The sequence below is a fragment of the Myotis yumanensis genome, unplaced genomic scaffold (assembly GCF_028538775.1).
Source record: "Myotis yumanensis isolate MYYU_CA2020_CCGP unplaced genomic scaffold, mMyoYum1.0.hap1 SCAF_10, whole genome shotgun sequence".
NCBI lineage: Eukaryota > Metazoa > Chordata > Mammalia > Chiroptera > Vespertilionidae > Myotis > Myotis yumanensis.
The window spans coordinates 30,940,707-30,967,181 of NW_027223761.1; the positions used below are offsets into that span (position 1 = coordinate 30,940,707).

Below are 26,475 nucleotides of genomic sequence, written 5' to 3' on the forward strand. Positions count from 1 at the left end.
AAAATACAACACAACAAGGCACAACGTACCAGGCACTGAACACGAATGTATTTACGATATTACTAACCCCAAATAAAGGTGGCCCCCCGAGCTAAGAGAGTTAGGAGATAAGGAAGAAAGAAGTGAAAAAGGTAGAAGAGAAAAAAGAAAGAAAGAAAAAAAGAAAAAAAAAGGAGTGCAAAAATGAAATTGGAAAAAGGGAGGGAAAAAAGGAAGAGGAGGAAAAAAAAAAGTAAGAGAGAAAAGAGAATGAAGTATAAGAGGGGAAAAGACTATTTATATGAGGAGAAAACTCCTATAGAACCGCCACTAATACCAACAAATTACAGCAACAGATTCCTGGAGATGAATACAAACTACAAACAACCAATAATATCAAGCGACGCAAGGGAAAACAGAAGCACAGAAATAACCGGGAGGGGGCAGAAAAATAAAAAGAATAAGCAGACTAACCTCACAAACAATCCTAAAAAAAAAACCCCAATATACTCGTCAATCAAGCAAACAACATCAAAACAGTAGAGAGAGAAAAGAAGAAGAAGAAGAAAAAAATTTGGATAGTGAAGGAAGATAAGGGAAAGGTGTATAAGGATTTAGAGCAGGGGATTGGACATAGGATATATAAGTAGGGTGAAATTTTGACGGGGTAAAAAGAATAGGGAAAATCTAAAGCTGGAGTAAGGTAAGAGAAACAGGACAACAAAAGGAAAAAAGTGGGGAAGAGGGTTTAGCACAGAGGCAAATTGAGGTAGAGAAAAATGTTGCTAAAGGAACGATGAAAATAGAATGGAGAACATTAGTCCCAAAATCAAATAAAGACAAAATAAAATGACACTTTAAAAAATGGTAAAATGGTAGCGGTAATACTAGTTAAAAATAAAAATGTAGTAGTTGAAAGGGTAAACTCAGGTGATGGGGAAGAAGAAAAAAAAAAGAAAATAAATGTTTTCTTAGTTAAAAGGTGAAAAAGTAATTTAAAAAAAATAAAAATAAAAATGTGCAGTAATGCAGGTGCTTCAGATCTTCTACTCTTCTTTTTGCCACGCCCGGAATTCAGGAGAATGATGAATTTCCCTCTGATACACTGTTCCTCCGTGTTGTAAGCCACAGTCTTGATTTTAAGGCAGGCCGTGTTGGTTCCCCTTACTGCCTTATCTGTATTTACAGAAGAGTCAGTTCGTGGCTCTGCCTCTGGGTGGCAGTGTGTCTGGATTGACCTCCGAGGCTTTAAGTCCTCTCTGACCAGGAGTCCTCTATTGTACCTGAACCAGCTCTGCCCAGAGCTGGCTCCCCAGGCGCCACTCCCAGCTCTGTTTCCCAGGCTCCCCAAAAACAATCTTCCTCTACCAGCTCCGCTAGCGACCCCAACTGGGCAATCACATGCACTGGGATCAACAATCAAACTCACAGATTTAAGAGGAAGTGTGTAAACAAGAGCCTGGGAAGCTGTGCGAACTCGCAGGGCTCTACCTTCCAGAACTGCGTGGAGTCTCTGCGCGCGCTCTGGCTGCTGGCACCAAGTAGCTGGCCACCTGGGAGAATCTGAGGTTGCCCCTTTGCATCCAGTCCAACTATGGGCTTATTTATAGTGTTATCTTCTGCCAGCAGCCCTGCGGGAGCCCTCCCCACTTGCGGGTCACGCTGGCCTCTGTGGGCGCAGATTTTGGGGGGGGGGCGCAGATTTCCCCCTGCGCACGCGCGCGCGTCCCTCGCTCCAACCTGAATTGCAAACTGTACCTTTGGGGGAGGTCTAACCTTTCCGTGGAGGGAAGCAGGTCTCCTCTGGTTCATGTAGTCGCGCTGCTTGAGAGCCGTTGCCTCCGGGTTAGTAGCCGATCTCTGGATGCGGATAACAGCTACTCAAGATGGCTCAGTCTCGTGGCTGAGCTGGCGCCCAGGGGGAGGTTTCAGCCTCAATCTCTAACCATCCCCATTTTCTAGGAGTTCTCTGTCTTTCCTGGCTGCAGACTGTCTCTCAGCTGAATCTCCTCTGCTTGTTCGGGCTGTATGTTACCCGTTTCAGCTGCTCGCCCTTATCTGCTCTGGGACAAAGCACCAACACGTCCGTCTAAGCCTCGCCATTTTTTCCTCCCATTTTTGTAAAATAAGGGCTAGTCCTTTAATTTCATTCAGCTGTTAACTTTGTGTTTGTTTCAGGAAGTATTTGAATGAAAATGTTTTCAGCATTCCATTCTCTTTTTTTTTTTAAATATATTTTTATTGACTTCAAAGAGAGGGAGAGAGAGATGGAAACATCGATGAGAGAGAAACATTGATCAGCTGCCTCCTACTGGGAATCGAGCAACCCAGGCATCTGCCCAATCGAACCTGGGACCTCTTGGTTCATAGGTCAACACTCAACCACTGAGCAACATCGGCCAGGCTAGCATTACATTCTTACTAACCAACACAAAGAACAGCATCTTTCTACTTTTTGAGCAAATAAAACCAATGAACTTTAAAATAAAGCTTAGTTGGCATTACTTTTATGGATAGAAAAGTCCATAATTTAAAACTGTACCTAATGTCATTTATTTTACCTCCATATCTTTGTAAAAATGTGTCTGTTCTATGCTGCTATTTAGCATTTTGGGTATCTTTTACTTTTAAAATAAAAATACTTTTTTGATTACAGAAAGACCCAAATGGGACCAGTAGTTTGCCAACTGGAAGTTCTCTTCTACAAGAAATTGAAGTGCAGAACGAGGAAGTAGCAGCTTTTTGTCAGTCCATTACAAAGTAAGGACATTTTTTTATAAATTGAAGATTATTTTTTATTAAATGCTTGCTTAAATATTTATTGAAAATTAACTTAGCGCTAATAATTCTAAATTCTTTAAGTTTTTAATAATTTTCTCCCTATGGCTTAAAATTTCAATTGGCACATAAACAAACTACAGTTGAACGTGTATTTTTATCTGTTAGGTTTTTGAGTATTTAGAAGAAAGATTTGAGGTCATGCAGTAGACATCTGATAATCTATTAACCAGTGAAACTATGGCTTAAACATTCAAGTTTCAGTACACTTAGATAATGCTTTTTTTTTGTTTTAGGGACACTTTGTTTTGCTACATACTTTTCTAGCATTCAAAATACTGTCATACTTCTGTAAGAGATAACAGGCACCATTAGAGGAGCAAGTATATATTCTGAAGGTTTAAAAAAATGCATTTCTAAAACGTTCTTTGAATCTTAAATCTGTCTCATATTTATAGATGAGAAATTGAGACTCAGAGAAGTTACCTACCAAGCTTACTGAACTATTCCTCCAGGTTTCTTTTGCCTCTGGTTCAGTGTGTTTTCTTTCCATTATATCACTGTATTAGCTGGACTTGCATTATAAGTACTAAAAACCCACTTCAAAGTAGTTTAAATCAAGAAAGATTATGTACTAGGATTGGTTTACAAGCTGATATAGCAGAAAGAGGAAGGAAAGGACAGAGCTAAGTGAGAGCCAGATCCAGGAATTCGTACACTGTAAGGATCCCTCCTCCCTTTAGATTCTGTTTTCTAATTTTCTATCTTTCTGTCTTCCTTTTCTTCCACTGCAGATGAGGTTTTGAAGGCAGGAAATAGAACCACTGATAGGTTAGATTTCATAATCTAATGTTCTTGCTAGCAAAGATGAAATGGAGTCCTCTCGGTCTACACCGGATAGAAAAAAACCCTGAAAGGAAAAAGTGGAAGTGGCTAAGGGGATGAGATATGTTATCAAAAGAAGGGAAAGTAGATCACCACCATGGGAATTTATTCTGAATCCCATATTTTCCCTAGTGTGATTTGCTTTAAGCAAAGCAGAGTTTGAGATTTGCAGATAATTTTTGAGTAGGTACATTATTTTAATGTTCAACTAGATTTTCTAGACTCTTGGTAATATTTCATTAAAACTGTCTTTCTTTATGTTACCTTTTAACCAGAATTTCTTTCTGCAGAATACCCTAGGGGAAAAAAGAAGAAAAATATCAGTAGAGCCACTTTTTCTTCCTTGCAAAGATGACTCTTAACTGGATTTTTTTTTAATTTAATTTTTTTTTTTTAATTTCTTAAAGTATTACAAAGAGTATTACTTATGTCTCCTTTTACCCCCCCTTGACATTCTCCCGGCCTCCCCTACCCCCCATTGTCTTGTGTCCATTGGTTATTCTTATATGCATGCATACAAGTCCTTCAGTTGATCTCTTACCCTCTCCCCACAAACTTCCCCAGGCTTCCCATTGTAGTTTGACAGTCTGTTCAATGCTGCTCTGCCTCTGTATCTATTTTTGTTCATCAGTTTATGATGGTCTTTATTATCCATAAATGAGTGAGATCATGTGGTATTTTCCTCAGCTTCCCAGGGGCTGTTTCAACCTCACAGGGGCCGTTTCAACCTCTCAGGGGCCATCTCAGCCTCACAGGGGCCGTCTCAGCCTCACAGGGGCCGTCACAGCCTCACAGGGGGCGCCGCATCCCACATTGGGGGTGAAGGTGCGAGTCAGAAGCTCCTCTCACTGACTCTCCTGCTGCTCCCTTGCGTATCGCTGATGCTGAAAGTTTCTGAGAGCAGTCTGCAAGTGCTGGACATCATACTTTAACTGGTCAACGAAGTTTGGCATTCTGTCTTTTGTTGGGCGGCTCCTTGCTGGACAAAATCTCCAGGCGTTCTTGGTGGCTGAATATCTGGTATGCTTGCTTGGATTTCGTTTTCTACTAAGTGCACAGACTGCTTGTCTGCCGTCTCCCAGCATCCCATGTGAGACTGATCTGGTGGACCTGCTTGTGCGTTTACTGGTACAGCGGTTCCATGTCGCCGGCCCAGCCAGGTCCAGCTCCGGCTCCTCTGAACCTGATTCTGCCTCTTGAGTGTGTCCCTTATGTATGCGAGGAGTTGAAATCTACAGTTTGTTGGGTTAGGCTGCAAAAGCGCAGGTGGTTCCTTTTGTGCCACTGGCACAGCTTGGGCAGGGATGTAAATTGAGTAGGGTGGGATCTCCAGGAATCACCAGGGCGGAGCAAAGAGCAATGGCGTCTCTGCGACTCCTTGCCTCTCCGCGACTCCGCGTCTCTGCGTCCCCTAGTGCCAGCGAGCAGCTCCGCAAGAAAGTCACCCTTGCTCTCCCACCCACTGCAAGGCGTTCCCGCCTCTCCCTGTAGGGGTCTGGGACCTCAGAATCCCACCCCAAACAAGCTCAGTGGATTCAAGAGTTTGTAACCCCTTCCGATTGAAAAAAACTGCGTATCCAGTTGCAGCCCGCCTGGCCCGTGACTCCGTACCTCTGTTCTTGGCGCCTCTGTACATCCTACTCAGTCTCAATGCTCTTCTTTCTTTCCTTTCAGTTGTAGAGCTTCCACTGGGCCAGCTTTCCCATGGTTCTGAATGATAGCTGTTTGTCTTATAGTTGGTAGTCTCGATGTTGTTGTGGGAGGCAGCACACACGGGTCTGTACCTTACGCTGCCATCTTGGTTCCTCCTTAACTGGATTTTTAAAACTCATATTTTTCATTATGCATTTAAAATATGAGACAATTTGGATGACTTAGTATGCAAGTTGCATTTACTAGAAATTACCTATGCCATTATATCATTATGTTTGTGTGGTTAACAATTTGGGAATAATCTTTTACTTTTGTGATTTGGAAATAATCTGTTATGTGTTCATCTAGTCCAGTGGTTCTCAACCTTCCTAATGCCGTGACCCTTTAATACAGTTCCTCATGTTGTGGTGACCCCCAATTTCATTGTTACAAATTAACATAAAGAATAGTGACTAATCACAAAAACAATATGTAATTGTATATGTGTTTTCCGATGATCTTAGGACACCCCTGTGAAAGAGTCGTTGGACCCCCAAAGGGGTTGTGACCCACAGGTTGAGAACCTCTGATCTAATCCCTTTAATTTTCTCCAGAAGTCTTGTGTGTTTTCTATGAAACTGTTGAATGACTATTGCATTAAATTTAAGAAATTAGGCTCTCTATGATCTGCCTTTTCTCACTACTTGAATCTTTGAGTTATTTACAAAGACTGCCAATAATCTACAATGATTTTTTGGTCAAACATTTGTTTGTTTGTTTGTTTATTTTTAATCCTCACCAAAGGATATTTTTCCATTGATTTTTAGAGAGCGTGGAAGAGAGAGGGAAAGACAGAGAGAAACATTGATGTGAGAGAAACACATTGATAGGTTGCCTCCTGCATGCTCCCGGCCTGGGGAGGAGCCTGCAACCAAGGTATGTGCCCTTGACCGGAATGGAACCCAGGACCCTTTGGTCCGCAGGCCCACGCTCTATTAAAATGATTATTTTTTATTTACACACACACACACCCTGGCTTGTGTAATATGAAACCCAAAAATGAACTAAAGAAAGAATGAGTTCTTATTGTAATTTTATTTTTATTTTCTTTAGTAGAGAATGATTACAACAAATATTTCAGAGCAGTAGAAAGCAGAAGTGCGTTTTTTTTTGTGTGTGTTTTTAGGCTTCACAAATGTATGTGTCATCCTTGCACAAGGGTCATGCTAATCCTCTATGTATCATTCCAGTTTTAGTACATGTGCTACCAAAGTGAGCACTGAAATAGAGGTGCTTTTGAAACCCTGTTCTAGGAACTTCTCTTGTTCTCCTGTGACCTTGGAGATTGAAGTCAGGAGGAGATGTCCCTTGAAGAAATGAATGGCTCTTTTTTCCCCTGTGACTTAATTGTTTTAATCTCTACAGAAGCAAATAGGCAGCACTTCCAGTATTCATTTCATTTATAGCTCTGTGAAAAAAGTAGATGGGAAGATTGGAATTCATCTTCTAACCTCCAGAAAAAAAGTTAAAAAGAAGCCCCTTAGTTTAAAGAAGGCATCAAATCCTCTTTTGTCTTCTGATAACAGAAGTACTGTCTGGAGATGAGCTATACACCGTGCTCATATATTTAAATTTAAACTATATTGCTCCTCCGAATATCTATGAATGTTACGAGTACTTTTATAGGAAATTCCCTGTGATTTAGAAATTACTTTGAGGAAATTAAGGCCTCATAGCACTGTAAAATCCATTTTCTGTGTTGTGTGTGTGTACTTTTAAATCATTGTCTAACAACCAGAAACAATGTATAGGAAAAAGAACCTTAGAAAAAAGATGTTTTAAAAGACAACAAACCTTTTATTCCTCTGGCAGTTACAATTTAGGGCTGTATCACCTATATTATCAGTATTTGTTAAAAATGTACCATTTTTGTGTAATTATATTGTGTAGCAAAAGAATCTGAAACAGAGCACCTCATTTAATGTTATGTGTCCAGTGTGTGCTCGGTTAATGTTGTTGATAATGCTACCAAAGATATCCTGGCAGTACTTTATCTCTTTCCTTGAATTCCTTTGATTTAAAAGGCAAATTCTGGTATTTGGAGTTTTGACAGGGGTCCATTCATTGCAGTTCTCATGAACTGCTCTAGAATTGAACAAAGGCACAGAATTGAATAGCTGTAAGCATGCAAAGCCTTGTTCAGGGCTCAAATAAATGCAGCTTTAAAAAAGAATTTAATTTCTTCTTTCTTGTGAACAGATTAAAGACCAACTTTCCATATACCAATCACTGCACAAATCCAGGCTATTTGTTAAGTCCAGTCACAGTGCAAAGAAACATATGTGGAGAAAATGCTAGCGTGAAGGTCTCCATTGAAATTGAAGGATTTCAACTACCAGTTACTTTTACATGTGATGGTAAGTTTGTAGTTCCCAACCATCCTGCTTTGCTCTGATTAGAGAGGAAATGTTTAAAATGTTAATAATTTTCATTCTCTTAAGAAAACAACTCTGTTTTAAAAAATGTGTGTGTGTGTGAATATGGTAAAATACTTAACATTCATTAGTTATCCTTTTCAAAAAGTTGGCATTTCATTTGGATACTTTCCTGGTTAGGACCAGTGGGAAGACAGTTTACCTTTGTAACTACTATACATATTTCTCTGAAAAATACTGAGTAACTTTGGTTAGTCAGTGGCTCTTGGCCAACGCCCAAAAACATTAGATAAAAAGGCCAATAGATAGCTAATTAAATAAAAAATCAAATTTTTTATTTTTTTGTTTTATGGCAAGAAGAATGCTTGTTTATAAAAAGCTGTCAGTGAAATTGAAATTCCAGTTATCTTGCTAAGCTCCTCTCTTTTAAGGCAATGATTTTCAACCTTTTTTCATCTCATGGCATACATAAAAATGTATTTTTTACCAGTTTGCCAAAAAAAAGTATAATTTTGATTCATTCACTCCAGATGGCTATTGTGTTGGTTTTTATTTTTTCTTAAACATTTTTATTGATTTCATAGAGGAAGGGAGAGGGAGAGAGAGATAAAAACATCAATGATGGGAGAGAATCATTGATGGACTGCCTACTGCACGCCCCTCACTGGGGATCAAGCCTGCAACCCGACATGTGCCGTTGACTGGAATCAAACCCAGGAACCCTCAGTCCGCAGGCCGATGTTCTAGCCACTGAGCCAAACTGGCTGGGGTGTCATTTTTTAAAATGACAATTTAAGGGAAAAGAGGTCAGTGCCTCCGACTAAATAGTCAGGTATAGCATGTTTTAAAAATTCTTACAGCACACCAGTTGAAAATTGCTGCTCCAAGGAGAAGATATTTCTCCTTTAGTTCTAAGCCTTCCTTCAAAATTTGATGTAGGAAATTTTTTGTTATAGTTTTAAAAACTGCTTTTCTTTTCTTTTATAGTTTATTGCTTTTCACAATGTATATTATTTTAATGGGATTCCAACAGTAGAATAAGATCCTATATTTCTATAGCACTTTGGCCTAAAAATTATGCCATTTTTTTTCTTTAGTGGTTATGACTAAGAATATGTCTAATATTGGATACTCTGTAGCTGTGTACTTTTAAAGGCCCTTTGAAAAAAATCTGAAACAAAAAACGTTAGCCAACTATAAACCGTCATTCTTTAGTTTCTAAAGGAAGAATTATTCTTTTTAAATATACCTCACATTTTGGTTTGAAGAAACACTTAACTCTATGCAGTAAGAGTTAATACTAAAATTGAAGAAAAAAAAGACAATAGGTCTCTTGACTGAAATAAGCATGAGTATCAATGCTTACACATGGATGATAAATGTTTTAATTTGTATCACATTTTGATTTGCTATATCAAGATCTGATTGCTTAAAAAAATTTCAAGTGCCTAATGTTTGGTTCTTCATAAATGTGCAGATTTATAATGTACATTTCTGCTAAGAAATGTAACCATATTATGGTACAAATGGTTTGTATGTTCAAATGATATATGTTACCACATATTTAACTATTCAGAAATGTAGCCATTATATTAAATAGAGGTTTTATGGCCTTTTCGGCCAAGTTGATAATTTTCATGAAGTTTTAATGTAATCAGTGTCTTCTAAATCTAGCATTGGAGCTTGAAGTATAGAAATAGGTTACTTTAAAGGTTACATTAGTTTTTAATGTGCTGTGATCTTAGTATCTAGCTGTTTCCCAGAATGATAATTGAACAATTCTTCCTACTTGTTAGATTTTTATTCTTTATCAGAAGATTTACCAGGCAAATGTCAAACATTTAAAATGGTGATTCTTTTTCTTAATGGTGGTTTAAATTATTGTTTGCTAGATACTGCTAAGTGCCATCCTTTTTGGAAGTGTCTGTAATAGGGAGGTAACTTGCTAAGCCCTAAGATAGTAATCAGTAGACACATGTGGTTATTGAGCACTTGAAATATGATTAATTTAGTTTGAGATGTGCTGAAAGTATAAAATGCACACTGGATTTTAAGAGAATATAAGATAATCAGAAATTTAAAAATCTTGATATATTAGGTTAAGTAAAACATTAAACTTAGCTTCACCTATTTCTTTTTACCTTTTTCATTGTGGCTACTAGAAAATTTTAAATTATAGATGTGACCTGCATTATATTTTATTACATAGTGCTGTCTTAGGTAATAAATAAAATCTGAATAAATGTATATTTAGAGTTAAATAAGCAAAATGAAAATGATGACTAACTCTTTTACAGTGAGTTCTACTGTAGAAATTATTATTATGCAAGCCCTTTGCTGGGTGCATGATGACTTGAATGAAGTAGATGTTGGCAGCTATGTTCTGAAAGTTTGTGGTCAAGAAGAAGTACTGCAGAAGTAAGTTTATTCATTTAACTACTGAGCAACATCATTGGAAATTCATTTTTAACAGCTTAAATTAGAAAAATTTCAAGTTCAGTTTGTAAATCAATAATACGTTGGATCCTACTAAATTGATTAATTGTATCAAATAAACTTGTATTGAGATTTATTTTGTCTAAGAAATCATGTCTAAGATAGTGGAGGGATTTCAGAGATAATTAAGACATGGTATTTCCCTTAAAAAGTGTATATCTCAGCTCTGGCTGGGTAGCTCAGTCGGTTAGAACGTCATCCCAATATACCAAGGTTGTGGGTTCAGTCCCCTGTCAGGGCACATACAAGAGTCAATCAGTGAATGCATAAATAAATGAAACAATAAATCTATGTTTCTCTCCTCCCCCTCTCTATAATCAATAAGTTAAAAAAAAAATTTTTTTAAAGTGCTTATAGTCTCAGAAGGGAAGAGTGGTGGGCATTTGATTGATAAGTGAATTTAATGTTTTCTTTCTGCAAAGGGTCACATCATTATAGACTCCATTTTCCTTTTGTACATGCACTACTTATACATAGTAGTCAGCTGTGATTTCTTTTTTTAAAATACATTTTTATTGATTTCAGAGATGAAGGGAGAGGGAGAGAAAGATAGAAATATCAGTGATGAGAGAGAATCATCAATAGGCTGCCTCCTGCACGCCCCCCACTTGGGATGGAGTTCGCAACCTGGACATGTGTCCTGACCAGGGATTGAACTGTGACCTCCTGGTTCATAGGTCAACGCTCAATCACTAAGCCACACTGGCTGGGTAATAATAATAATATGATTATTATTACTGAAGTAATCATATGAACCAGGTAATTATTACCTCTGGAATTTGGTCTAGTTAGTTATATTACAGATTTCATTCTCTTAAGCTAATAAAAATGTCCTGTCCCTATTTTTCTTATTTTCTTCATCTTCTTTCTTCTTTGCTTTGATTCTTCTCATGTAGAAATACTCCTCTACTTAAATGCTCCCACTGGTTAAAAAGCTCTCTCTGTATTTTACCATTCTCTTTAGTTTCTGATGCAGATACAATTTTATATTTTACTCTCACCTCTATAATTTCTAGTTTGAAGAAAATAACATTGATGAATCATTAATATATTTTAACAGTAATCATTGCCTTGGAAGTCATGAACATATTCAAAACTGTCGAAAATGGGACACAGAGATTAAACTGCAACTTTTGACCTTAAGCGCAATGTGCCAAAATCTGGCCCGAACAGTAAGTGTTTACCTTATAACTGCATTGTATTTAGTTAAATCTGAATAATTCTGCTAATGAGCCAGTTTGCAGTTTGCATATTTTCCAAGATTTATGGGTTTGTCTGGAAATGATGAACCCTGTATCTCAACAGTAGTCTTTTCAGCAGATGTGTGAGATTTTTAATCATGAAGGTGTAGTAGCATACTACTCAGAGCTGGGGACCTTTATGAAAATCAAAGTGGAGAGATTAAACATTTGGTTTGTAATTGTTTTACACAAGGATGAAAACATTAGGGTCCAGCCAAGGAGAAATGAGGAAGAGGGAAAGATTTTGAATACTAAATGTGGTTTGAGGGGAAAAAAAGATCCATATTGACCTTTGCAGCAAACTGAGAAAAATACATTATTTTTCACCAAATAAAAACTAATTTTGTGTTTTAAAATACAGTACTTTCTTTGGAGCTTTAAGCAAAATAGCATGCAGAAAATTAGGCCATTTATTACTGTATATACTCTTGATGAATTTTAATGTCTAAGGAGAATTATTCATTTGGTAGAATTTGGGGTGGGAAAATATCAGTCATTTCTACTTTCTCTTCTTTATTTTCTTAAATTCTACTGTTGTGTTAGGTTAGAATTTATTAATTGGGTGGAAACTATTTCACAAAATTCAGTACATTTTAGCAATCATTAGTAACTTCTCTTTTCAGTTTCTTAAGGAATGATATTCTTGAGTAAATTTGCATAATAAGAATTTATGGTAGGAGAGACTAGTATTTCATTTATTGGGGGTAAGGTAGAGGGAAACTTGATAATCAGTAGAAAGAAAATGCAGAAATTCAAATGATCTCTTCCCCCGTCTGGCTCTCACTCTACCTTCATTTGGCTGTCAGCCATCTTTAAAAGTATTTTTAGCTTCCTAGTCTCTGTATAGAACAGACATAGTTTTTGCTTTGGATCTATTTATATATGAAAAATTAGACTTAAAAGAATTTATGTTTATCCATTTAAAATATGTTTTAGGATATTGATTCACTGTTTTGGAGTCAATTATAAATAATATTTTAGCCTCAGTTCAGAAAAATCACTTTAGTTTCAAGAACAGTATATTCAACCATACTTAATTTGGCAATAGAAAGACCAAAGAATGGATTTGATTTTTTGGTAAACATTTGTGTATATATGTTTTTTTAGGCAGAAGATGATGAAACACCTGTGGATTTAAACAAACATCTGCATCAAATAGAAAAACCTTATAAAGAAGTCATGACAAGGTGTGGCATCTAAAGCATTAATTGCAGGTTTTCAAACTTTGCTTTTGGATGTGAATACATTGATTTTTGGTAAATGACACAGTCATTTTTGTATATAGTTTCCTTCAGCCACAATAACTAGCTGTTCTTTATTTCAGACACCCTATTGAAGAACTTTTAGATTCTTATCACAACCAAGTGGAGCTGGCTCTTCGAATTGAAGTACGTCTTAATTCACAGTTTGGCATGGTGACTTAAAGATTCTTGTCTCTGTCCTCTTTTAAATACTCGTGTTGGCTTTGGATAAAATGTTTATAAAGGGCTACTTAAACTATACTCTTGATGTTGATGTTTGATGACTTGTTTTCTGACCCATCTGATTAACGAAAGTTGTTAGTAATGCTGAGTCAACATGTCTATTCTCACTTCAGCTTTATTACTAAGAGGAACCTTCAGTTCAATTCAAATCATTTATTGAGTGCTTACTATATGCTAATTATTGGAGTTATGAAAATGAAAGACCTAGTCCCCATCTACCAGGGATTTGAAACTAGTGATGGGGGCTGTAAACAAAATTGTAATATTAAATGTAAAATAGAGGTATGCATTGGGGTTCTTTGGGAGATCAGAGAAGGACACGTCTCTCTACTTAGGGTAAGTGTGAAGTGAAGGTTGAGAGATGACATTGGAGAAAGCTAGACATAAGTTACCACCTTATAATGCATGCTAAAGAGTTTTATTTTATCCTCTAGATCAGGGGGCCATATCTCGTCCACTTACTATTCTTGTAAATAAAATTTTTTGGGGGACACAGCCATAGCCATTTGTTTATATAATTTTCTATGCTTTCATCTGTGCTTGAATACTAGAGTTGAGTAGTTAGGACAGAGTCTATATGTCTTGCAAAGCCTAAACTGTTTACTTTGCCATTTTACAGAAAAAGTTTGCTAATCCCTGCTCTAGCTATTTATGGTATTTTTAGCTGAGAATAGAAGTGGGGTGGGATGGGATGTGGTGTGTGACATGGTTAGTCCTGAGCTCTGAAATCACTTGGGCTAAACTGTGGAGATTAGATTTAGGGTTGGCAAACTTGCTATAGTAGTATAGGAATGCTACTTAGGAAAGTTTTGTTTGTATAGTACAGTAGGTCCTCAGGTTACGGGAGATCTGTTCCTGCGGCGCGATGTAACGCGATTTTCGCCGTCAGTTGGAACCCACCTATATAAGCACCTACGTCACTCACATGGAGCACATACACAGCAGTAATGAAGTGAAACAGTAAAAAAAATTTAAAAGAAAGGTAACAATTCCTGACCTTTACTTGTGGTAAATAAATAATAAAAAACATAAAACACATATGTACATACATTGAAATGATGGAACTTTTTTTTTTAATAAATGGAGAGGGCGACGTAACCACGAAACGACGTACGTTGAGTCCAACATAACCCGAGGATTGCCTGTAGTCCAAATGAAAGATAATGACTATGGTGAAGGTTGAAAAGGAGGGAACTAATTAATAATACTTAGGAGATAAAATTGGTAAACTTTTTTAAAAATGTATTTTTATTGATTTAAAGGGAGAGGGAGAGATAGAAATATCAATGATGAGAGAGAATCATTGATCAGCTGCCTCCTGCATGCCCCCTCACTGGGGATCGAGCCTGCAACCTGGGCATGTGCCCTTGATCAAAATGGAACCTGAGACCCTTCAGTATGTAGGCCAATGCTCTATCCACTGAGCAAAACCAGCTAGGGGCGGTAAGGTTCTGACAGGTAATGAGATGTAAGAAGAAGAAGAAATAGTGCCAGTTAACTTCCATATTTCTAGCTAGTAGTACATTCTTATCAGTATACTAGAGGCCTGATGCACGAAATTTATGCAAGAGTAGGCCCTTCCCCTGGCTGCCGGCACTGGCTTCCCTCTGGCACCCTGGACCCGGGCTTCCCTTGCAGCCCCGGCTTCGTCTGGAAGGTCGTCCGGAAGGACATCCAGTCTAATTAGCATATTACGCTTTTATTATAGATACACATCTTCATTTATTCAATAAATGTTGATTGAGTATTTCCTCATTGCGAAGCACTGTTGTAGGTGCTAAGGATATGGGAGTGAACAAAAGAAACTGTAATCCCTGCCCTTTAATTCTAGTTGGAGGAGACAGACAATAAAATATACTAACGAAGTATATGTGATATCAGGTGGTAAGTGATACAGAGAAAAATAAAGGAGGAGAGTAATGTTGCAATTTCAAATAAGGTAATCAGAGAAGGCCTCATTGAGAAGATGATTTGCGTAAAGATCTTAAAGAGTAGAGAAAGAAATTACTGATTATCTGGGAGAGGAGTGTTTTTGGTGTATTTTAGGTCCATCAGGTCTTTATAGCTGGAATAGAATGAGAGAGGAAGGCAAGAGTGGAAACAAATCAATTAAGAAAATGTTTTGCTAGCTTCAGGAGAGATGATGATTGCTTGGACCAGGGTGATTATAGTAGAAGTGGTAAGAAGGGGTTGAATTCTGTGATATATTTTGAAGTTTATGCTAGGATGGTTTACCCATAAGTTGGATGAGGAACATAAGAGAGAGAGGAAGAGGGGAAAGGACGGAGGTTGAAAGAAGAGAGAGCACACTCAAGAGCGAGCATTTGGAACTTTGGAATAGCCTTTTAGTGAGATGTTGAAAATTGTAAGAAGAGCAGGTTTGGGCAAAAGATCTGGTACTCAGTTTTGGACATTATGTTTGATATGACTATTATTCATCTAAATAGTGATGTTGAATAGACAGTAGGATATAAATCTGGAATTTAATGGAGGAGATCCAGGCTGGAGATGATGATAACTTGGAAATCATCAGACTATAAGTGGTCTTTTTCAGCCATAAGACTGGATGAGATGATCATTGCAGGTAGAGGGAAAAACTAAATTTAAAAAAAGATATAGGACTGAGTCCTGGATATCTCTCCCATCTTGAATAAAAAGTCCACATTTCCCTGCAGCAGCCACCCCACTTCTCTATTCTCCTTGCAACAGAACTCTTGAAAGTTAGTCTGTTTTGCTGCTTTCACTTCCTCTCTTCCCATTCTCTTATGAACCCTCTCCCGTGAAGCTTTCAATGTCAGCACTTCCCCAAAACTGCACTTATTAGTCTTTATTTTTCTCAAATTTTCTATAGTGTTTGATGGAGTTTATTGTTTCTTCCTTCTTAAAATACTCACATGGCCTCTGTGATATCACCTTCTTGGTCTCCTACTTCCAGTGTCTGCTCTGTTTGCACTCTTACCTGTGGCTTCCTCCTGATCTCCTTATCTTCCTGACCTCTAAACATTAGAATGCCTCAGAGCTCGTTCCAGCTCCTCCTCTCTTCTCTCTGTATCACATCCTGGGTGATCTCACTTAATCTCATGTCTTTAAATATCCTCCATGCTCACGGTTCAAATTTATATCTCCAGACTTAACCTCTTCCCTCAACTCCAAATTCAAATATGTATTACTTGACATCTCAAATTTAAGATTTAGAAAACTGAATTTTTTATATTATCCTTCATATTTATTTATCACAATCCCCCTTCTTAATAAATGGCAACTCTGTCCTTTTATTTGCTCACACCAAAATCTTGGAATCATATTTGATTTCTCAAGAAAAGGATCTTTCACATCCCATATGCATCTAATTCCTGCCTTTTCTACCTTGAAAATATTAAGAATAACCACTTTTTATCACTATCAAAACTACAGTCCTTGTCAATTATGATAGTTATAATAGTTTCTTTACTGTTCTCTTAGCTTCTACCTTTGTATAGCCTGTCTTCCACAGGCAACCAAAATGATAGTTTAAAAAATAAGTCATGCCCTGGCTGGTGTGGCTCAGTTGGTTGGAGTATCGTCCTGGGCACCAGAAGGACATGGATTTGATGCCCAGTCATGGCAATAAATAAACAAACAAACAAATAAATATAGGTTACTAGATCAATGTGGTATCTTGGATTGTATCCTGGAAGAGGAAAAGGAAATCAGTGAAAAAACTGGTGAAATCTGTATAAAGTCTATAGTTTAGTTAATAGTAATGTAACCAGTATTAATGTCTTAATTTTGACAAATGTAACATGGATATATAAGAAGTTAAACTAGCTTCCTTTAATGCTATACAATTTTTTCAGCTTTTCTATAAATATAAAATTATTATAAAATAAAAAATTTATTTTAAAAATTAAAAATAAGCACAGGAAACAAATGTAAAATAAAAGAAAATGAAAGCTAACAGATGGTTATTTGAAAAGGTTAATACAATGTATAAACCTTTTAAAAATGTTAAATTGTGCCACTCTTTTGCTCAGAAATTTGTTTGCTATCTCTGTAAAATTCAAAGCCCTAATTGTGGCTTCTATGCATTCTGACCCACTACCTCTCTGATCTGGCCTCCTACCCCTTTTCTCCTTTGTTTTGGTTGATCTGCAGGTGTGCTCCCCAACTGGGCCCCTTATGCTTATCCCCCCCCCCTTTTTTTTCTTTTTTTTGGTTAATCCTCACCTGAGGATATTTTCCCATTGATTTTTAGAGAGTGTGGAAGGGAATAGGGAGGGGGGCAGAGAGAGGAACATTGATGTGAGAGAGGTACATGGATTGGTTGCCTCCCACACATGCCCCAACCAGGGCTGGGGGATTGAACCTGCAACCCAGGTATGTGCCCTTGATGGGAATTGAACCCAAGACCCTTCTGTGTGCAAGCCAATGTGCTAATCATTGAGCAACATTGGCCAGGGCTACTTACCATATTTTTTATAGCTTTATTGAGATATAATTTATATACCATAAAATTTACCCATTGGATGTGTACAATTCAGTGATTCTTTTAGTAAATGAAAAGAGTTGTATAATTATTACCACAATCCAGTTTTAGAACATTTTCATTACTCCCAAAAGGTTTCCATGTGCTACTTTGCAGTCTTCCCCATTCCCTTCCCCAAACAACTACTGTTCTGGTTTCTGTTTCAATGTATTTGCCTTTAATGGAGATTTCATGTGAATGGAATCATACACTATGTAATCTTTTATATCTGATTTATTTCTCATACCATACTACTTTTAAGCTCTACTCATGTTATAGTATAAAAGTTGTAGGATGTATCTATAGTTTGTTTCTTTTTTTATTCTAATTTTTAAATGTTTTTAAATGATTTCTAGAGGAAGGGAGAGGGAGAGAGGAATAGAAACATCAACGATGAGAATCATTGATCAGCTGCCTCCTGCATGCCTCACACTAGGGATCAAGCCTGCAACCCAGGCATGTGCCCTAACTGGGAATCGAACAGTGACCTCCTGGTTCATAGGTTGACGCTCAACCACTGAGTCACACCAGCCAGGCAAAAATTGGAGACTCTTGAATCTGTATGGTTGTGAGATTTTAGTTAGAAGCTGTCTGGTAGAAGAAGCAGAGAAGTTTCAGAGCTTAAATAACATGCTTTGTCAGAATGAGGGTGCGAGGGCTAGAAGCAAAGGAGATTGTGATCAGAGTATGACATTGTAGGTGAGATTTTGAAAGGGTGCAGTTTTGGGGTTGAAGATATTGTGAGTTTTCCACACAGACATTTATGTAACTGACGGTTATTATAGGATAGTGGTCGGCAAACTCATTCGTCAACAGAGCCAAATATCAACAGTACAACGATTGAAATTTCTTTTGAGAGCCAAATTTTTTAAACTTAAACTATATAGGTAGGTACATTGTTATTAACTTAATTAGGGTACTCCTAAGGCTTAGGAAGAGCCACACTCAAGGGACCAAAGAGCCACATGTGGCTCGCGAGCCGCAGTTTGCCAACCACGGTTATAGGATATAGGGTGAAATAGAAAGTCAGATAAATATTTAGAGCAAAAATGTGGCATGCAGTGGGGGAAGTGACCACATGTCAGTGGCAAGGCAGATAACTCAGACAGAAATTATATAATTATTTGAACAGGGAAATTTAGTAAAAGGTAGTTAATTACTACAGGGGGTTAAAGAGGACTTTAAGGCAGGAGTTTGCATATCATTGGCATGCCAGATCTAGCCTGTCGCATGTTTTTATAAAATTTTATTGGAAAATATTCATGCTTATTCATATATGAATTATCCATGTCAACTGTAATGCCCTAATAGCAGAATTGAATTGTGACAGAGACTGTGTGGCCCACTAAGCCTAAAACATTTACTATCTGGCCTTAGAAAAATGTTTGCGAACCCTGCTCGAAGGGATCCAGAAGTAATAGGTGCAAAAAGAGCAGCTATCACCTCTAGATTGAGGAACAGTGGGTAGTGAAAGAACTCTAAGAACTTATGATAGAGCCTCTCCCCCACCTTAAAATTTATGGCTGTCACAGGAACACACAGGTTGCCTATGGCAAAGAAACTTGCCGGAGTTGTCAGATTGGGAGAGCATGGCCTGAGGGTGCCTGGTCTTTGAGGATCATTAGGCTACCACCCTGAATTTAAAAAGGACTGGAACCCTGATGAGAGTTACCTTCATGCTGCTAGCCTTCGAGTGTCCCTTTGGTGCCCTCTATTGACAAATCCTAACATTGTTTTAGAAATGTTTATATAGGGTCTAGCTCCAGTATCACAAAGTAGACCGTAGAAGAATGGATTTGAAACTGACACATAACAATTTGATCATTGGCACATAAAAAATGATGAAGGATAGTATAGGAAAATGGCATGAGCCTCAAAACTGAAAAGGCTTTGCATGAAGGTGGAGGAGTAAAAGTAAGCAGAAATATAAGTAAGTAAAAATAGGGAGCTAGATAATAGACCTTCAGCCCCTGAGGACTGCCAGGTAATTGAATATTTGAGAAAATGAGGTGGCTTCATTTAAGCATGAAGGTGAAGGGAACATTCAGTTTATGGTAGCCAAGCTTCAAGAGTGGAAAATTTTAAATTTTTAACGGATTGTACAGTACTGAGTTTCAGCCCATTCTTACAGTACTTGGCATGTAAGTTTGGCATAAATGTTTGATGAATTAATACATTATATAAGAATGTTTTTAATGAGGTAATGTACTTTAAAACAATGATGGAGTGGAGACATATTTTTAAATCATTAACATCAGGTAAATTATTTTATTACATATTTGTACATATACTTTTGAATCATGGTGAATAAACTGTACTTGAATAGTTCATAGGGATTGTCCTCAAGGAAGTTTTTTCTTCTAACAGAATTTTTTTTTTTTTAAATCTTTATTGTTCAGATTATTACATTTGTTCCTCTTTTTTCCCCCCATAACTCCCCTCCTTCCAGCTCCCACCCCACCCTCCACCCTCACTCCCCACCCACTGAGTTCATCCATAGGTGCATGATTTTTGTCCAGTCTCTTCCCGAATCTCCCATTCCCCTTTCCCCCCCAAGAATAGTCAGTCCATTCCCTTTCTATGTCCCTGATTCATTATAGTCACCAGTTCATTCTGTACATCAGGTTATTTATTCACTTGATTCTTAGATTCATTTGTTGATAGATGCATATTTGTTGTTCATAATTTGTATCTTTACCTTTTTCTTCTTCCTCTTCTTAAAGGATACCTTTCAGCATTTCATATAATACTGGTTTGGCGGTGATGAACTCCTTTAGTTTTTCCTTATCTGTGAAGCTCTTTATCTGACCTTCAATTCTGAATAATAGCTTTGCTGGATAAAGTAATCTTGGTTGTAGGTTCTTGGTATTCAGCACTTTGAATATTTCTTGCCATTCCCTTCTGGCCTGCAAAGTTTCTGTTGAGAAATCAGCTGACAGTCGTATGGGTATTCCCTTGTAGGTAATTGAGCCTCTTTCTCTTGCTGCTTTTAAGATTTTCTCTTTGTCTTTTGCTCTTGGCATTTTAATGATGATGTGTCTTGGTGTGGTCCTCTTTGGATTCCTTTTGTTTGGGGTTCTCTTCGCTTCTTGGACCTGTAAGTCCATTTCTTTCACTAGGTGGGGGAAGTTTTCTGCCATTATTTCTTGAAATAGGTTTTCAATATCTTGCTGTCTCTCATCTTCTGGGACTCCAATGACTCTGATATTAGTCCGCTTAAAGCTGTCCCAGAGGCTCCTTACACTATCTTCACATTTTCGGATTCTTTTTTCATTATGCTTTTCCAATTGGGTGTTTTTTGTCGAATCTTTGGTTTGATTCTTGCACTCCTCTGGTCTGCTATTGGGTATAATATTCTTTATTTCAGTCCGTGTATGCTTACTTTCTAATTTCTTTATCGTAGCATCGAGGGTCTCATTAGTTTTCGTGAGGCTCTGCACAAATTTATGGCAAGCCCTCAAAATTGCGATTCTTAGCTCCATATCCTCCATTTCTGTCATGTTTTTTTGTCTCCGCATCTTTTATGCTTTCTTGGTGCACCCCCTTGTGGTCTCTGTGCGCAGTCTTGTTCTAGCGAAGCCTTAATTGTTGTAGTTAACACTAGAGGGATTTGACCAACAGGCCGACTGGCGGTGGAAATCAGCTGTGGGAAAACTTCAGTCCTCAGGGGAGGTGCTAGTCCAGCCCTTGCCTGAGGCGGTCGGCAAATGGTTGTGCAGCAGGGTTTGGGCGGGGCGGGCTCAACAGGGCGGGGGGGAGGGAGCAGCTATGGCCGCTCTCAGTCCGTCCCCAGGGGCTCTGCCTCTCTGTCCCAGCAATCGCTGCAAACCTCGGAGGGGCCGTAGCCAGACAGTCCCGGTTCTCCCGTTTGAGTCTGGGTCCCTAGAGACTCGCCCCGATCTGTAGCCCAGAGTCTGAGATTCGCTCCTGATTGAAAACGACAATCGCGCCCTCAGCCACCAGCCCGCTTTGCGCGCGCACCCTCACCACCGCACCGCCGTACCTTTAAATTTTCCACACTGCGCCTCCGCTGAGCATCGGAATGCTGTTGTTTTTGCTTCTAGTTGAAGAGACTCTCCTCAGCCAGCCTTCCCGTGGTTCTGGTTGATGTCCGCTCCGACTTTTAGTTGTATTTTTGAAGTGGTTGTCCACGGCGGCAGTCTCCGGTGTTTTACCTATGCCGCCATCTTCGATTCTCCTTCTAACAGAATTTTTAAAATGATGGTTGTATAAATGCAAATGATGCTTAAAAAATGGCTAATTTCTAGTAACTGTTGTCCAATGTTATTAATATGTAACTAACCTGTAAAGAACTTGGTTTTTTTATACCAAATTTTCATAGGAAAGAGAAAAGGGTTAATTTTTTTTAATGTGGAAATTATTCCCAATGAAAATTTAAAAAAGATAACTGGTTTTTTTTAGAGATTTAGTAATTTGTTAGTAATTTATTGCTATTATTTCTGATTCTAATATGAAACTAATGGTATTTGCATATAAATAATTGTTAGGCAAAGTGAAAATTAACCAACCCTACTTTTTTCTACTTTAAAGTGAACTATAACTTATATTGAAATAACTATATTGAAACAGCATAACTATATTGAAATGCTGGGTTTTTTTCTTTTCTTTTTCACCACAAAAGAGTAAAGAATATCTGTTCTTAGGTACATCAGAAATGTCTAGTTTCTGACTTTATGTCTGAAATTGATCCTTTAAATTCCACATACTTATGTTTATTTTACTTTTTTTTTTTAAAGAACCAGCACCGAGCAGTAGATCAAGTAATTAGAGCCGTAAGAAAAATCTGTAGTGCTTTAGATGGTGTAGAGACTCCTGCCATTACAGAATCAGTAAAGAAGCTAAAGAGAGCAGTTAATCTTCCAAGGAGTAAAAGTGCTGATGTGAGTATTTTCTTAGTAATTAGCATTTTATTGCATGCAGATATGTAGTACTTAAGTGACCATCTATTGCTTATACTGGCAGCTTTTTGCCTCTCCTGGACAAAATGTTATTTTAATTTTGGCTTTACTCTTTTTTGTGGGGTTTTTTTGTTTGTTTGTTTTTTGTTGTTAATCCTCATTTTTTCCATTGAATTTTTATTTTTAGAGAGAGAGAGAAAAATATGAGAGACACATCAATCAGTTGCCTCCCACACACGCCCCGCCAGTGGCCAGAGATCAAACCCATAACCCAGGTACGTGTCCTTGACTGGGACTTGAACCCGAGACTCTTTGGTGTACAGGCCGACACTCTAACCACTGAGCACACTGGCCAGGGCTTTGCTTTAAACTTGAGTTGATTGGGTGACTTACCTGGTAAGGTAGGGAATTCCTAAGAGGAGATGGGCTGCCTTGGAAGTTTTGTGAGAGTTGACATTGAATAGGTGGATGCCAAACTGAACCTTTTTTATGTAGAGTAGGAACTCTGGCATAAATGATTTGGTTGGCATGAAGGACTGAGATGATACTAGGTACCATTTCTCCCTTTGGATGGAGTTCATGACTGCCAATAGGGGAAGTCCTATTTTGGAGTTGAGAAGACCCAAATGCCTTAGTAATAGTGACTTACTGCCTCAGTGGAAACCAGGTTAGGAGCCCTCTTTTGATAGGATACCTTTGCTTTTAGTAAAAGCTCTCCCCAGGCTCTTTTTGTTCATAGGGATGTTCATAGCTTTTACTGGAAGGATGAGAGAAAGTGGATGCAAGACACAATAAGTTATGTTGATAGTTAAAAGTTATGTTGATAGTATGCCCCTCAACAGATATCTAGGAGATAGCTCAATCCATTTATTCTCAGAGAGCCAGCCTGTCCATATGGTATACAGAAATTTGTGCTTGTTTTAAAATTTTTTTTAAATATACATGAAATCACTTGGAGGTGGTCAACTACCATCGTCCTAATGTTTGAGGTTTCTGTTCATTATATTAATGAATAAAGGAGCAAAGAATATGAGGAGAGCTCAATTTAAATAATTATAAGAGCTATTTTGAGACACAAAATTGTAATAGAGTTCTAGTTTCTTTTTTCTTTTTTATATTTTTAAAATATATACTTTTATTCATTTCAGAGAGGAAGGGAGAGGGAGATAGATAGAAACATCAATGATAAGAGAGACTCACTGATTGTTGGCCTCCAGCATGCCCCCAACTGGGGATCGAGCCCGAAACCTGGGCATTTGCCCTGACTGGGAATCAAACTGTGAGCTTCTTGCTCATTGGTTGGATGCTCAACCACTGAGCCATGCTGGCCAAGCGAGTTCTAGTTTCTTTAAGGCTATTCTTATCATGCTAATAATAGAGCAACTAATGGAAAATAAAATACTGTATTAGAATATTTATCGCTTTGGGTTTCAAATCTTAATTTAGTTTAATGAGGCAGATTTTGTTGAGTTTATATATTTTGCAGTAATTTTCAGTTACTCTGTGAATTTCTTTTTTATTGAATTTATTGGGGTGACATTGGTTAATAAAATTATACTATGATTTTCTTGATACCAAAAATTATCTGTTATTTGGTTGGGAGATTTTATTTTTTTGATTTATTAATTCTGCAGACATTTTTGGGAGGTTTCCCCTGGGAAAGGTTTCTTTGATATAGCATTTAATTAATGTATTGAAGTGAAAGGTAAACATTTTATGTTATGTCATAGGCAATTGTTTTACTAATTTGTATGTGTATGCAGGTGACTTCTGGGAAGGGAGACCCTAACAAGAGTTCAACTAGGGGTATGTATGTCTTTAAGTTCTTTAAATTTTAGCAATAATTGTTGCATTTTCAGAGAATTATATTAATAATTTCTTTACATCTAGGCTCACTAAATCCCGAAAATCCTGTTCAAGTAAGCATGGATCAATTAACCGCAGCAATTTATGATCTTCTGAGACTCCATGGAAATTCTGGTAGGAGTTCTTTGGACTGTGCTCAAAGTAACAGGAACATCAAGGAAGCATGTACCGCAACAGAACAGCTCCAGTTTACTATTTTTGCTGCACATGGAATTTCAAGTAACTGGGTATCAAAGTAAGTAACTGTTTAAAAGAATATATGTACAAAGACCTAGAAATTATTCTAGTCGTAATGTCAGCATCCACTGTCATCTTGGTATTTACATGGATGAAAAAAGAACCACCAGATACCTTTGTGGATTTTATAAAAATTACAGGGATTTTTGAAGCTGTTCCAGTAAAAAATATCACTCCCGCTTCATGCAAAAAAGGCAAGAAAATGTTTAAACTTACTAGGGCAAATGTTGAGTAATAAATTAGTCTAATTTATGACTGGTATTCTTTTGCCTTCAACCAGGGTAATTTGGAACAGTATAATGGGACTAGACTTTATCCCCTTCTATTCTTTTTAGTAGTTTATTGATTGCTAGACTTTGATGTCTGCAAGAGCAGATTTCTTCAAATTTTTTATTTTTATCTTACTTGAGGACATACTCATTGATTTTTAGAAGGAAGGGAAAGGGGAGAGTGAGGGGGGCTACATCGATGTGAGAGAGAAACATCAATGGGTTGCCTCCCGTACATGCCCCAACTGCAGATCGAGCCTGCAACCTAGGTGTGTGCCCTCACTGGGAATGGGACTCCAGACCTTTCAGTGTGTGGGATGATACTCCAGTTAATTGAGCCACATTGGCCAGGGCTCTTCTATAATTTTTAATTTAGGTTTTCCCTTTCTGATTTTTTGTCAATGCCATCAAGTTTGCCAACTTCAATTTATTTGCAAATGACTAATATAAACTGAAAAGTCTGAACTGAATATTTAAAATGAAATTGTTTCATAATAGCTTAATGCTATAAAATAAGGTAAAGCCTAGTAAAGAGATACCAAACATAAATTCTGCTTAAATTGAGCTTTATATAAAATTTAAAAATGAAATGTAAAAAAATAACATAATAAGTTGAATGTGGTGTATTAATTCATTCAAGAAATATTTACTGAGCTCCATCTGTGGGCAATGTTCTTCGTGCTACTAGAGATGCAGCAGTAAAAAGGCAGGAAAAATCTGCCCTCCTGGAACTTGCATTTAAACGGGTACTGACATGGCTGGGTAGCTCAGTTGGTTAGAGCATCGTCCCGATATGCCAAGGTTTCGGGTTTGATCCCCAGTCAGGGCACATACAAGAATTAATCAATGAATGCATAAATAAATGAAACAGTAAATCAATGTTTCTCTCTCTCAAAATCAATCAATAAAATAAATACTTAAAAAATAAATAAATGGATACTACTGCTGTCTGAAGGTATTTCATTCTTTTAACTAGTTACAGGGATAATACCCTCCATAGCTTCCATACACACACAAATAAATTTAGGGACACTATTAATAGAAGACAATACAGAAAACTACAATGATAGTTAAGATAGAAATAAAGTTAATAAAATGCTGAAATAAAGAGGGACAAGTGGTATGAAGTTGAGAAAAGCAATCAAATCATTAGCTAGTGGTGTTTTGTGAACCAATGAGATTAAATTAAAAAAAATACTTATAGCCCTGACCAGTGTGGCTCAGTTGACTGAGCACTGTCCCATGCACCAAGAGGTCACTGGTTCAATTCCTGGTCAGGGCACATGCCTGGGTTGTGAGCTCGATCCCCAGTAGGGGACATGCAGGAAGTAGCCAATCAATGTTTCTCTCTCATCGATGTTTCTCTCTCTCTTCCTCTCTCTATAAAATCAATAAAAACATATCTTTAAAATGTTATATTTATAATATATTATGTATATTAACAAAATGGTTAATGTGTAAGCCTACCAGTAAGTTAGAATACTAGTGCAGTAGTTTTATTGAACCTAAGACTTCTCTTCTACAAGATTGCCTGATTGTATGTAATCAGCTACTTGTGGCAATTAGGAGCTAAATTGTTGCTATGTAATTCGAGAATATAACAGCATCTGTCCCCATTGATGGAAGCCTCCTAATAAAGACTGACTCAATGCAAATCAGGCCAATGCACTATTCATATGCTTAACTGACTCTATTTCAGTGCCTTTGCAAAAGAAAATGGCACCTAGAGATGATCATGTTTGTACTCTCT

The 26,475-nt window shown here is 37.6% G+C and overlaps 1 protein-coding gene and 1 non-coding gene across 2 annotated transcripts in view; one reads left to right on the forward strand and one right to left on the reverse strand.

Moving 5' to 3' along the window:
• The window catches only part of PIK3C2A (phosphatidylinositol-4-phosphate 3-kinase catalytic subunit type 2 alpha), a 105,309-nt gene that overhangs the window by 44,681 nt on the left and 34,153 nt on the right, over positions 1–26,475 (forward strand). The window contains exons 3-11 of the mRNA XM_070428233.1: positions 2,636–2,739; positions 7,534–7,691; positions 10,007–10,127; positions 11,266–11,377; positions 12,554–12,633; positions 12,771–12,834; positions 22,192–22,335; positions 24,117–24,159; positions 24,244–24,454. Coding sequence (XP_070284334.1) covers positions 2,636–2,739; positions 7,534–7,691; positions 10,007–10,127; positions 11,266–11,377; positions 12,554–12,633; positions 12,771–12,834; positions 22,192–22,335; positions 24,117–24,159; positions 24,244–24,454 — 1,037 coding nt within the window. The remainder of the gene's footprint in view (positions 1–2,635; positions 2,740–7,533; positions 7,692–10,006; positions 10,128–11,265; positions 11,378–12,553; positions 12,634–12,770; positions 12,835–22,191; positions 22,336–24,116; positions 24,160–24,243; positions 24,455–26,475) is intronic.
• LOC139019077 (U6 spliceosomal RNA) lies at positions 6,448–6,554 on the reverse strand. Its single transcript, XR_011472981.1, has one exon. It is a non-coding gene; the product is annotated as a U6 spliceosomal RNA (small nuclear RNA).